The 10,672-nt window shown below is 49.8% G+C and overlaps 1 protein-coding gene across 3 annotated transcripts; it reads left to right on the top strand.

The window, feature by feature from the left end:
* The first annotated feature begins 604 nt into the window (after nucleotides 1-604).
* ttbk2b (tau tubulin kinase 2b) lies at nucleotides 605-10,338 on the top strand. Of its 3 annotated transcripts, none has more exons than XM_060041751.1 (15): nucleotides 606-1,029; nucleotides 1,568-1,690; nucleotides 1,862-2,009; nucleotides 2,884-2,957; nucleotides 3,063-3,203; nucleotides 3,328-3,432; nucleotides 3,786-3,851; nucleotides 3,995-4,087; nucleotides 5,481-5,606; nucleotides 5,734-5,888; nucleotides 6,223-6,415; nucleotides 7,185-7,399; nucleotides 7,817-8,279; nucleotides 8,777-9,495; nucleotides 9,613-10,338. In XM_060041751.1, exons 2-15 carry the CDS (start codon nucleotides 1,622-1,624, stop codon nucleotides 9,953-9,955), a joined length of 2,910 nt encoding a protein of 969 aa, XP_059897734.1. In that variant the 5' UTR covers nucleotides 606-1,029; nucleotides 1,568-1,621; the 3' UTR covers nucleotides 9,956-10,338. The 3 variants fall into 3 exon arrangements, with proteins under 3 accessions (XP_059897731.1, XP_059897734.1, XP_059897732.1); XM_060041749.1 differs by having other exon boundaries at nucleotides 8,777-9,510; XM_060041748.1 differs by having other exon boundaries at nucleotides 605-1,029; nucleotides 8,777-10,338.
* Nucleotides 10,339-10,672: the final 334 nt, after the last annotated feature.

The raw sequence follows: 10,672 nt of genomic DNA, 5'->3' as shown, positions 1-10,672 counted from the left end.
AATAAAACAAGTAAAGTATGTGATAATAAGAGAAATTAAGACAGTGGTATTAAGTAATACTAAGTAATGAGGTGTAGTAAATTGTAAAGAGGGCCCCTGGCTGAGGACTGGTTTTCTCAACACTATTGAAGGTATTCATTGTTACATAATTTTTTGTCACTATTTAGTGACATTCTTAAATATGTCAAATGCAATCCCGGCTCTAATAAAGACATTGTTATTCAATGATGTTATTATTCACATTCATACTGATGCCGTCAGGAGCCCATGCTTTCAACTGGTCCTAGTAGGCCTAAATGCAGTTCTGCAAAGTATCTCCTTAAGGTTGAGTTTGACGACTGTTGGGCAAGGATCGTTGCAAATGTTGACCCATTCTCAGGGGCCCGGCGGTCACGCGGGGCCACAACTAAGAGGATGGACCCAAAGCGCATCTTAAATGTGTAATGGCTACCTACAGATGGTGAAAAACCCTTTTAAGCCAAATTAGCCTACACCTGATGGTGTATCGTATTGTATCTCATTAGGCTTCTATATTATCATATTCTATTCCATTCTTTCTTCATCGTTCCCTCATCCTCAAAGGACATGATAGGGGGTTCCCTGTCCAGGTTCAAAGCACATCCTGCATCATCAGACTCCAGCTGTTATGCCAAACGCGCAGTTTTTGGTGCTAAACGTGGCGCCCTGGTGACCTTAGTCGGCCGGCATCTTACAGAGCACCCCTCCTGGTGTTGACACCCCTCGGGGTGCTCTCTGAAGATGCTGAGGTGCACAAAACGACCCGTCAGGAGACGCAGGGAAGCGCGCCAGTGACGCAAGCGATGCTGCTGCTGCTGCTGCTGTGAATGGAAACGAGCAGGGCATCCTTGTTGTTCCTCTGGCTAACATTAAGCTACCGTTAGTGATGACCTACCACGGCTCCTATTTAAACATTAAGCAGTTGATCCGATGAGCCAGTGACCTGTTGTACGATGGACATCGTTTGCATGTGCTGAGAATCTCGTTTTAACCATGGTGCAACCACGTCAGGTAAGTTAGCCTGCTTAGGTTTAGCCTCGGTAAACATGCTACATAGCGTGCTAACTGCACCACCAGTTGCCGCATTGCACAACATAATCAGAATAATTTAGCACATTGCGTGTGAACAGTGTCTGATGATCTGATTGTTTCGTTTAACATGAAGTAGAAGACGTAGAAGACGTGATAACCGCGTTAATAAATAACCTTGGGTTGAGCCATAGGAGCCTACTGCAGCCGCTACCCTTTGATGGTTCTGTGCTACCATTAGCTAGCACACAGGAGGACTGCGGTGCCAATGGCAACCATTAAAAGGAAGTGACAATTATTTCTGCATGTTTTGAAAAATACTGGGTGACCGAAACATTTAGCACGAGCTAAAGGGGGTTCTGATGTCAATGTTGTCGCGTGGGTCAATGCAGGGCGGTGGTAGATGGGTCATTGTCATGATCGTTCAATCACTTGTGTGTTCAATGTTGTCATGAGCGCACATGTTTTGTAATGATAATCCTAGACCTTTCGATATGCATGTATGTGTGTGTCGTTTTAGTGAGAAGCCTGCGTCACTGATGCCAGGTGCAGGCTCTTCCTGAGAGCACTCAGTATGAGTGGGGCTGGGGAGCAGGCGGACATCCTGTCAGTGGCAGACGTAGTGAGGGAAAGATGGAGAGTGGTAAGTTGCTGTTGCACCAAATAAAAAAAATAACATGCAGCCTTTTTTTTTTTTACATCCTAAAGTAAAGTTGCAAAAGTATAGAGTGGACGTTTAATTACGGCTCAGATTGAATTCCCCAGTGAGGTTGGTTGTACGTTTTATTTACATATCTGCCGACTGCTCCCGCAGGTGAAAAAGATAGGGGGAGGCGGATTTGGCGAGATCTACGAGGTCTTGGATCAGTTAAGCCAGGTCAATGTGGCGTTGAAGGTGGAGTCTGCCCAGCAACCCAAACAGGTTCTAAAGATGGAGGTGGCGGTGCTGAAAAAGCTGCAGGGTGAGTGTTCATCCAACTCAGTTTCTTAGCTTGCATTATGTCACTTAGCCTCCGCCTCGACCCAAAGGGACTGACAAGACAGACAGTTGGTGTTTTTAGAAAAGCATCCAATTAGAAACCGTTGAAAGAACCAGTCATGTAGTTCCTTCCTCTTGATGTGAGGGGTTGCAACACAGATAAGACTTTTATCACTTTGCAGCAGGGCATAGTAGACAATACAAAAACCATTAGCAATATAAATGAGTACATAATATGCTGTAAGCCTTGGGAAAACTAGTATTCCCACTAGTCTTCATTTCTTTATCTAAGTGTTCATCCTTTAGTAACATGCAGATTCTAGTATGATTTTTGTTGGTTTATGATCCAGCCACAGTATTTGCCCTGGCACAGAAAAGAAGCCAGTAGACTGTAATACAATATGAAAAGATGTGTATCCTACCCTGAATGTACTAAACTGTCTATTTTACTTGCAAAACCTGTTTGCAACTAAAATATGTAGTTGTTGTACGACATTCAGAAGAGGAATTTGGTGTGTGTGCACATTGCAGTTGTAAAATCTGTGGTAATAAGGCAATATATGTGGGTGGCAAATGTCACCAGCATTCAAATGAAGGTGGATAAGTGGATAAATAGTGGATTTACAGTCATGGTGTCTTTAAAAAGTATATCTAGGTGTTATCTATAAACTTGACAAAAGAATATCAGGGTTTAGTTTTGTAGACATAAACCAGTAACAACAAACATAATGGCAAATATTTTATTAAGTTCTTATTATATCTTTTTTTATTGTTTTAGGTGATTTTCTCTTAAAAATAATCTCAATGTTGAGTGTCCCGAACGATGATATTAATAAAATCCTTATATTTTCCATCAGGTAAAGACCACGTGTGCCGTTTTGTGGGATGTGGCCGAAATGATCGCTTCAACTACGTGGTCATGGAACTCCAGGTAGGGAATGATAAGACTTATCTTTCTTTAGTTTTTACTAATGCGTCACCACATGCCCCTGATGGCACTGACCATAACCACAATGAAACAACGCTGTGTGCCTAGGGGAGGAATCTGGCCGATCTGCGCAGAACCATGACCCAGGGGATCTTCTCTGTCTCCACCACGCTGAGGCTGGGCAGACAGATCCTGGCGGCCATCGAGAGCATCCACCTGGTGGGCTTCCTGCACCGCGACATCAAGCCGGTAAGCTAATAACAAACAAAAACAGGCCTTAGTGTAAGTGAGGGAATCAAAAGATTGATCCAGTCGGTTTGATTGAAGTGCACATCTGACGAGTTGTCTCTCCCACTGTCCGTCCGTCCCCCAGTCTAACTTTGCAATGGGGCGGCTGGCCAGCACGTGCCGATGCTGCTACATGCTAGACTTTGGCCTGGCTCGGCAGTTCACCAACTCCAACCAAGAAGTCCGCCCCGTGAGTTCCCGTCATCCACCTTGTTCAAAACGATGGCTAAAAAACCATTGATGTGGTGTAGACCAATAATCTCTGTGTGTGTGTGTGTGTGTGCGTGCGCGAAAAAAAAACCGGGGGAGCTCTCGTAAACTGCCTCTGTGTTAACCCACTGAGTTGGTTGTGATTTGTGTTTTACCATGTGAACAGATGAGTTTTGGTCATCTGATAAGATCTAGATACAGTCATATGTTTCTCTGCAATCAATAGTGCAGATACCATCAAAGGTAGAATGTGTGAAAGCCTGTGAAGCATTTTAAAGCCCTTTTTAACGAGGAGGAGCCTCTTCATTTCCTCAAGTCTCTGTTGTGTCACAGCCTCGTCCTGTGGCAGGGTTCCGCGGTACGGTGCGATATGCCTCCGTCAACGCCCATAAGAACAAGGTAGGCTGAGTCTGAGTACACATCAGTCTTTGTGCTCATCATTCCCGTTTGCCTTGAGCATTCATTCCATGATCCATCCATACGTTTCTTTAACGAACAATTACCCACCACACGAATCCCCCTCACGTGTCTGAACCCCCCAGGAAATGGGTCGTCATGACGACCTCTGGTCCCTGTTCTACATGCTGGTGGAGTTCATGGTGGGCCAGCTGCCCTGGAGAAAGGTCAAAGACAAAGTAGGTGCTTCAGTTGGTCTATCGCAAGCTGTTTTTACATTGGGTGTGTTGACGTAGCGCAGGGGTCTCAAACTCGCGGCCCGCGGGCCAATTGCGGCCCGCGGGTCGATATTTTGTGGCCCCCTACTTGATATCAAAGTTAAGTGTTAGTGCGGCCCGCACGTTTTAATTTTTTATTTTTTTATTTTATTTATTTATTTTTTGCCGAGTCGCTGCGCTTGCCCGTTGGCCTCATTTATAAAGCTTGCTGCGCACAAAAACCTTGCATAAGACAGAGGTGAAATGCGCTAGGCGAACGGTATGGCTTCTCCCAACTCTGTGTGCGCTGGAGATACGCCGGAGATACGCCCTTTCTGTGTGTATCTCTTTCCAAACACCATGCACCTGACCGGGTTCTCTCCTGTGTGACTCCTCTGATGTATTTCGATCTTACTGAAGCATCTGAAAGTAACCGCTTAGCAACCGAGTTCCTGAAGTTGTGGAGCTTCATATCCCTGAGCATGAAATGTGCGTCAGTTTTTTTTCACTGCAAACGTTGGTAGGCTATTTATAGAAAATGTCTATGTTCTGACATGATTGATTGCATTTTATAACTGCATGGGCCTGGATACGTGTGTGTGTGTGTGTGTGTGTGTGTGTGTGTGTGTGTGTGTGTGTGTGTGTGTGTGTGTGTGTGTGTGTGTGTGTGTGTGTGTGTGTGTGTGTGTGTGTGTGTGTGTGTGTGTGTGTGTCCAGTGGGAGAGGAAATATCGACGTGTGAAAGAGTGTTTTGTATCAAGTTGAGGCCGACACATATTGATCGAAATTTATATATCATAAGTTACACATGTATTAAAAAAAAATTCGGGTTGAAATCGAGCTAGGGCTCATAATTACAGTTAATGTGTCGGGCCGGGCCGGGCTCGTACAGAACGTGCACGGGCCGGGTCGGGCTTGACACACACACACACACACACACACACATACCAACGTTTGCGGTGAAAAATTCTTCTGCACATTTCACCCCGTCTTCGCAAGGTTGTTGGGCACAGCAAGCTTTATAAAAAATATATATATAAAGCCCTGCATGGGCCCTGCAGGAGCTGTGTGAGAGGAAGCGCTGCCAGGTCTCTGGCAGTAAGGAGTAGGCAAGAAAAGCCCTATGTTCAGAAGGAAACTTCATGTTCTGAAGAAGGTTCATGTTCAAAAGAGCCATTCATGTTCAAAAAAGCATTCATGTTACAGAACTGTTAATGGTAAAGCTTGAGAAGACTGGATATTTGTACTTTTTTGTGGAAAACTTGATGCGGCCCAGCCTCACCCAGAATCTGCCTCCAGCGGCCCCCAGGTAAATTGAGTTTGAGACCCCTGACGTAGCGTGTCCTACTAACATGTTGTGCTCTCGACGTCTCAGGAACAAGTGGGGAACCTCAAAGAGACGTACGACCATCACCTCATGCTCAAACACCTCCCCTCAGAGTTCAGTATCTTCCTGGAGCACGTCTTGACCCTGGACTACTTCACTAAGCCAGACTACCAGGTAGGCGGCACAGTGCGTACCCCTTCACATCGGACCCACCTGTTCAGCATCTTCTGGACAGGGGCACTCTGGTCGCTAGTGTTCTCACTCCCTGTCTGTGTACACCGTCCGCTTCTCGCGGTGCCAGCTCCTGATGTCGGTGTTCGAGAACGCCATGAAGAGCCACAACGTGCTGGAGAATGACCCGTACGACTGGGAGAAGGTTGACTCCAACAGCCTGCTGACCACGGCCTCCACGGCCAACACCGTCCAGCTGACCCGCCTCACGCCCGCCTACATGGGGTGAGATCAGCCGGACGTGATGTTGACGGGGGAGGGTCTGGGAGTTCCGACCCCACCATTATCATAATAGCCCTATAGTACGGCGTGGCAACAAGGGATGTTTGTTTGATGAACACGCATATGCAAGTCCCTTCTGGATTAAGGCATCTGCTAAATGATTAAACAGCAGTACTAAATGGGTAATATGATGCAATGCACTATTACGATCAAGTATTCTGCAGTGGCCCCTTGGGTCCACCACTCCCTCTGACCTTCCGAGTGGGGCCATTTTGAAGGCCTGACAAAGTGGAGAGAGCGGATGAATTCATTGCGCTTTACGTCCCCGTCCCCACAGCATGGCCAACGCGTCCATGTTGCCGGGCGAGCATCAGAAGGAGAACACGGAGGACGTCCTGCAGGGCGAGCGGCTCAGCGACGCCGACAACTGCCCCCCCATCCCCGCGCACCACCCCCCCCAGGGGGGCGACGTCTGGGAGGAGATGGACCGCAACCGGAACCACAAGCACTCCCAGCCAGCCATCCGCAAGGTCAGCGCCACCCGGCAGTGGACACACACACACGGGGCCGGGCAGAGGGGGGGTCGGGGTGTATGCAGATTCATGGAGCTAGTGGCCGTCAGCACTGTGGGCCATTTTCTATTTCTGCAGTGCGGTGGGCTTTGCGGGTTCATCACAATGCAACGGGATGCATGCTGGGTGATTAATGGACAATAAGAATGAGGATTGCTTTTCTTTTGCACCAAACCGTTATTTCAGTATAGCTCTAAACTAAATGATCTCTGTGTTGGCGCTAGGGCTGAACGATTTGGGGAAATAATCGAATGGCGACTATTTCGACCAATATTGCGATTCACTATGCGTTTTTCTTTTTTTAAAGTTCCATGTTGTATAATATTCACTAAACAAGCAATAAGTATGCAGTATGTCCAACACAACACTGGAAGCAGTCAACATAAAAACTGCTCTTTCCTTTAGGTCAGGCCTATGTGTTGAGATGAATTGATGAATTAATTAATATTTTAACATATATATTATATAACTATTACTATAACACAAATCTTACTGATCTCCAGTCAGTAACAGTTACAAATCCCACAAGATCCTTTATTTTTTTCTATTTTCCTTTCCTTCTGTTTTTTTCATCGCAGCTATTTTGCAAATTTGTTCTATTGCATCGCAATGTCAGTTGAATCGGATTAATCATTCAGCCCTAGTTGATGCTACTAAAAGTTTTGGAGAATGGATCCTCTTGTGTTCACGGTTCTTTACCTCTCCCATCTCACCCCCTGGTGCTCAGGTGGTGAGCGAGGACGAGCACAGTCAGAACCAGGGCAACCAGAGCCCCAACACGGGCTCTGTGCAGAGCTCCCCGCGCCGCGTGCGCTCGGAGACCATGTTCCTGGACCGGGCCGCGCCACTGCTGCGGAGGATGAGGCACAGCCAGAGCCTGGCCTTCGAGAAGAGGCTGGCCCCGGAGCCCAAGCCCACCATCGAGCGCTTCCTCGAGGCCTAGTGAGACTCCTTACTGGATGGGGTTTGGTGTAGCCAAGGGGAATGGGTTCATTTCAATGTTCATTTGCACAGCTCTGGTGTACTTTAATATCTTATATGATTGTTTGTAATTGTATTGTATGGGACATATAATACAAATGCTGTAGTTTTTATCGTTGGTTTACTTCTTAAATTATAATATTTATTCTATACTATCTATTCTTTATTCATGTTATTTTACGCCCTTTATAAGGCTATTCATATATATATTTATTATTTATTATTTTTTATATATTATTTATTGTCTTCTCTGCCTAAGGTCCCCTTCAGGGATGAATAAAGTGCCTACCTATCTGTCCCACCATCCGCCTGTCTGCACGCTGGACGGTACCGCTGCCTCAGCGTCCCTGCTCTGACCTCCTTCCCCTGTGCTTCCAGTCTGGGTAAAGCGCGGCCGGTCCTGTCCCAGCTCGGGGAGAGGTCGGGCCCCGCCGAGGGGCCGGCCGATCGCACGGGGCCCTGCGACGAGGAGCACACGGGTGCGGCCACGCCGGACCCGGACGAGGGCGCGGCCAGCGGGGGGTTCGTGGCCGTCAGCCCAATACCCCCCCCGCAGTCCGGCTCCCAGGAGTGGGTGATGCTGGAGATGGAGTCCGGCAGCGGCTCCGCCTCGGCGGGGGCCAAGCCTGCGTTGGAGCCCCTCCCCCTCGGGGACAAGACCCCTGCCTCGCCATCGGCGGACCCTGGCGACGGACCGCCCCCCTCGGCCCCCAGCAGCCCCGTCCTGTCGCACATGAGCATGCCTGGCTCGTGGCTGATGGGCCACCGGAGGCTGGCGGGCATGACCGGCATGCTGGTGCAAATCCCCTCCGTCATGAATATGGGCCGGTCGCTGGACCAGGTGAGTCCGTTGCGTTGAGCTGCAATAACAACAGGCTCGGGTAAATATTATGCGCTTTCTATACTCTTACATTTAAATTGCACACATAACAATAAGTACATTCGTCAGAAAAGGGTGAAACAATATATCGCTGTCTGTACAGTAAGGATGTTCATAGGACCAAGTGCAAAGCACTTACTCAACAAAGCTCGCTAGGAAAAGATCTACACCTTATTTCTATACGTGTGCACTCAGCTCAGAGCACCATATGAGTACAAATGAGTACAAGTTGCAACATACACAAAGTAGATTTCTCGATTTTTCACTTGGTTACTAGAAGCGAAACAAGACCAACGTTCTTGTTTCGGATACACATCTGTGTTCTCTGAATCTCTTATCCGTGTTCTCTTAACTCTGAACCCAGAGGTTGTTTTTATCCGGCCAGAGCTTCCTCTACCGTGCCTCCCCTAGTCTGGTCTCAGTTCCCCTTCTGTAAGCCGTGTGTCCTCCTCCCGCAGTCCTCCAGCTGTGGGCCACAGTCTCCCGCGCAGGACCGAAGCGACGCCATCCCCCTGGAGGCCCCCTCTAGCAAGCTGGACGAGCCCTCAGAGGAGGTCCTCAAGGACCGAGAGCGGCTGGCTCCGGCGGCCAAGGGCCCCTGCGCCCAGCTGACCAACGAGCGCGACCCGGAGAGCGACTCGGGCCTGCCCGACCGCTCCTCGGAGCCCAACCAGCAGCCCCAGGCGGACGCGGGCGGCTGCGGGGCGCTGGAGAGCACCGCCGTCACGGTGTCGGCGTCCCCGCCGCCGCCGGCGCGCCCCCGGAGGGACTCGTCCTCCACCTCGCCGCGGCAGAGCCGGATCCCCGTGCGGGACCCCGCCTCCCCCACCCTGGACTCCCCCGGCCGAGCGGGGCCCCCCCCCACGGCGGCGGCCGAGCTGCGGCGCTGCCACCGCTGGAGCAGCCCCGTGCACGGCTCGCCCACGCACTCGCCCTCGCCGTCGCTGTCCTGCGACAACCTGCCCGGCGCCCTGCCGCGGGACCGGCCGCCGTCGGAGCGGGGCTCGCGCTGCGACTGGCAGGGGGAGGACCCCCTGTCGCTGTCGTCGTCCTCGGGCAGCAGGAGCAAGATCCCGCGGCCCGTGAGCACCTCGGTGCTGCCCGACCAGCTGGCCAAGGGCTTCCTGCCACGGCCGCCGCCGGGGAAGCCGCCGGCCCGGCCCTCGGTCGACAGCAGGTATGAGCTGAATAGGTACGGGTATCGCTTTTCTTCGTCTCCTTCGTCTCCTTGCCATGATTTAAGGCCGTGGTGGGAGCGGCTTTGTTCAGTGCGTTGTGCCCCGATGCTCCCCAGACGCAGGCGGTTCCGTGTGCGGGCCAGCAGCACCAGCGACGCCGACTTCCTGGCCAGCCTGACCCAGCTCATGCAGGACCGCGGCGGGGTGCTCTTCAGCCCGCCGCCGTACCCCCGCAACGCCGCCACCCTGCAGCGCTCCCTCAGCTCCTCCCCTTCTCGCCTGGACCCCCGGGACGGGAGCCCCTTCCTGGCCCGCAGCCGGTCCCCGTCGGGGTTCCCCGGGTCGCCCCCTCCCGCTGCGCAGCCCGCCCACGCGCAGGCTCACCGGGCGGCGGGCCAGTGCTCCAGGCAACGGGCCCTGAGCCACGAGGGTAAGGGCTGCGCCAAGGCAAGCCGGTGACTCCGCGCTCAATGGGACGCCGCAGTCTCCTTGGCGTGCGGAAACTTTAACTTTTTCGAAAAAGCATGTGTAAATATGGTATTAACCCAAGGGAATGTACTGTATGTATTGTAAAATTGTATGATAAAATTTATTTATTTATTTATTCATCCATCCGTTGGACGTGTCTTTCGAAGTATACTTGACATTGTGGCTCGATACTTGCAAGTGAAACTGAAATGTTTGAGAACCATGAGATTGCCAACTTTTACCTCCCCCCCCCCCCCCCCCCTCCTTAAAACTCCATATAGGCCTATTATGAGGCCAAAAGATATGTACTGTAATACTCGAAGGGATGTGTAAAAAAAAAATGCTGATTTAGATTTAATCTTAGGAGAAAATAATAGTATACACTACAAGAAATGCTTAAAATAACACTACAAATATAAACATACCAGCACTACCATTAGTAAATAGGAGCAGGGCACGTAGTCTCGAGTAATCATCATTCCTTCTCCTCACCGTACTGCTAGACGATATGTGAAAATGAATCTCTTTGGTATTCAGTGAACTTATATGATTTCTCCTTTTGTTTGTTAAGGTTTTGCTCATGCAAAAGTGTCAAGATGTTGGAATGTAAATGCACTCATACTCGGGTATAGTCACATGCATGGGTATCATTACAAATCTATTTGATAATGTATTTTATTTGTACAGTAAGTTTTGTTTTTTATTTAA

Source organism: Gadus macrocephalus, chromosome 21 (assembly GCF_031168955.1).
Source record: "Gadus macrocephalus chromosome 21, ASM3116895v1".
Taxonomy (NCBI): domain Eukaryota; kingdom Metazoa; phylum Chordata; class Actinopteri; order Gadiformes; family Gadidae; genus Gadus; species Gadus macrocephalus.
The sequence above is the reverse complement of the archived record's forward strand: the minus strand, read 5'-3'. Positions and strand labels throughout refer to the sequence as shown.

Coding starts and splice junctions, on each gene's coding strand:
- ttbk2b (XM_060041748.1), top strand. CDS start 1,622: ATGAGTGGGGCTGGGGAGCAGGCGGACATCCTGTCAGTGGCAGACGTA. Junction 4,088..5,480: donor GGAGAAAGGTCAAAGACAAA/GTAGGTGCTTCA, acceptor TCGACGTCTCAG/GAACAAGTGGGGAACCTCAA. Junction 5,889..6,222: donor CTCACGCCCGCCTACATGGG/GTGAGATCAGCC, acceptor CCGTCCCCACAG/CATGGCCAACGCGTCCATGT.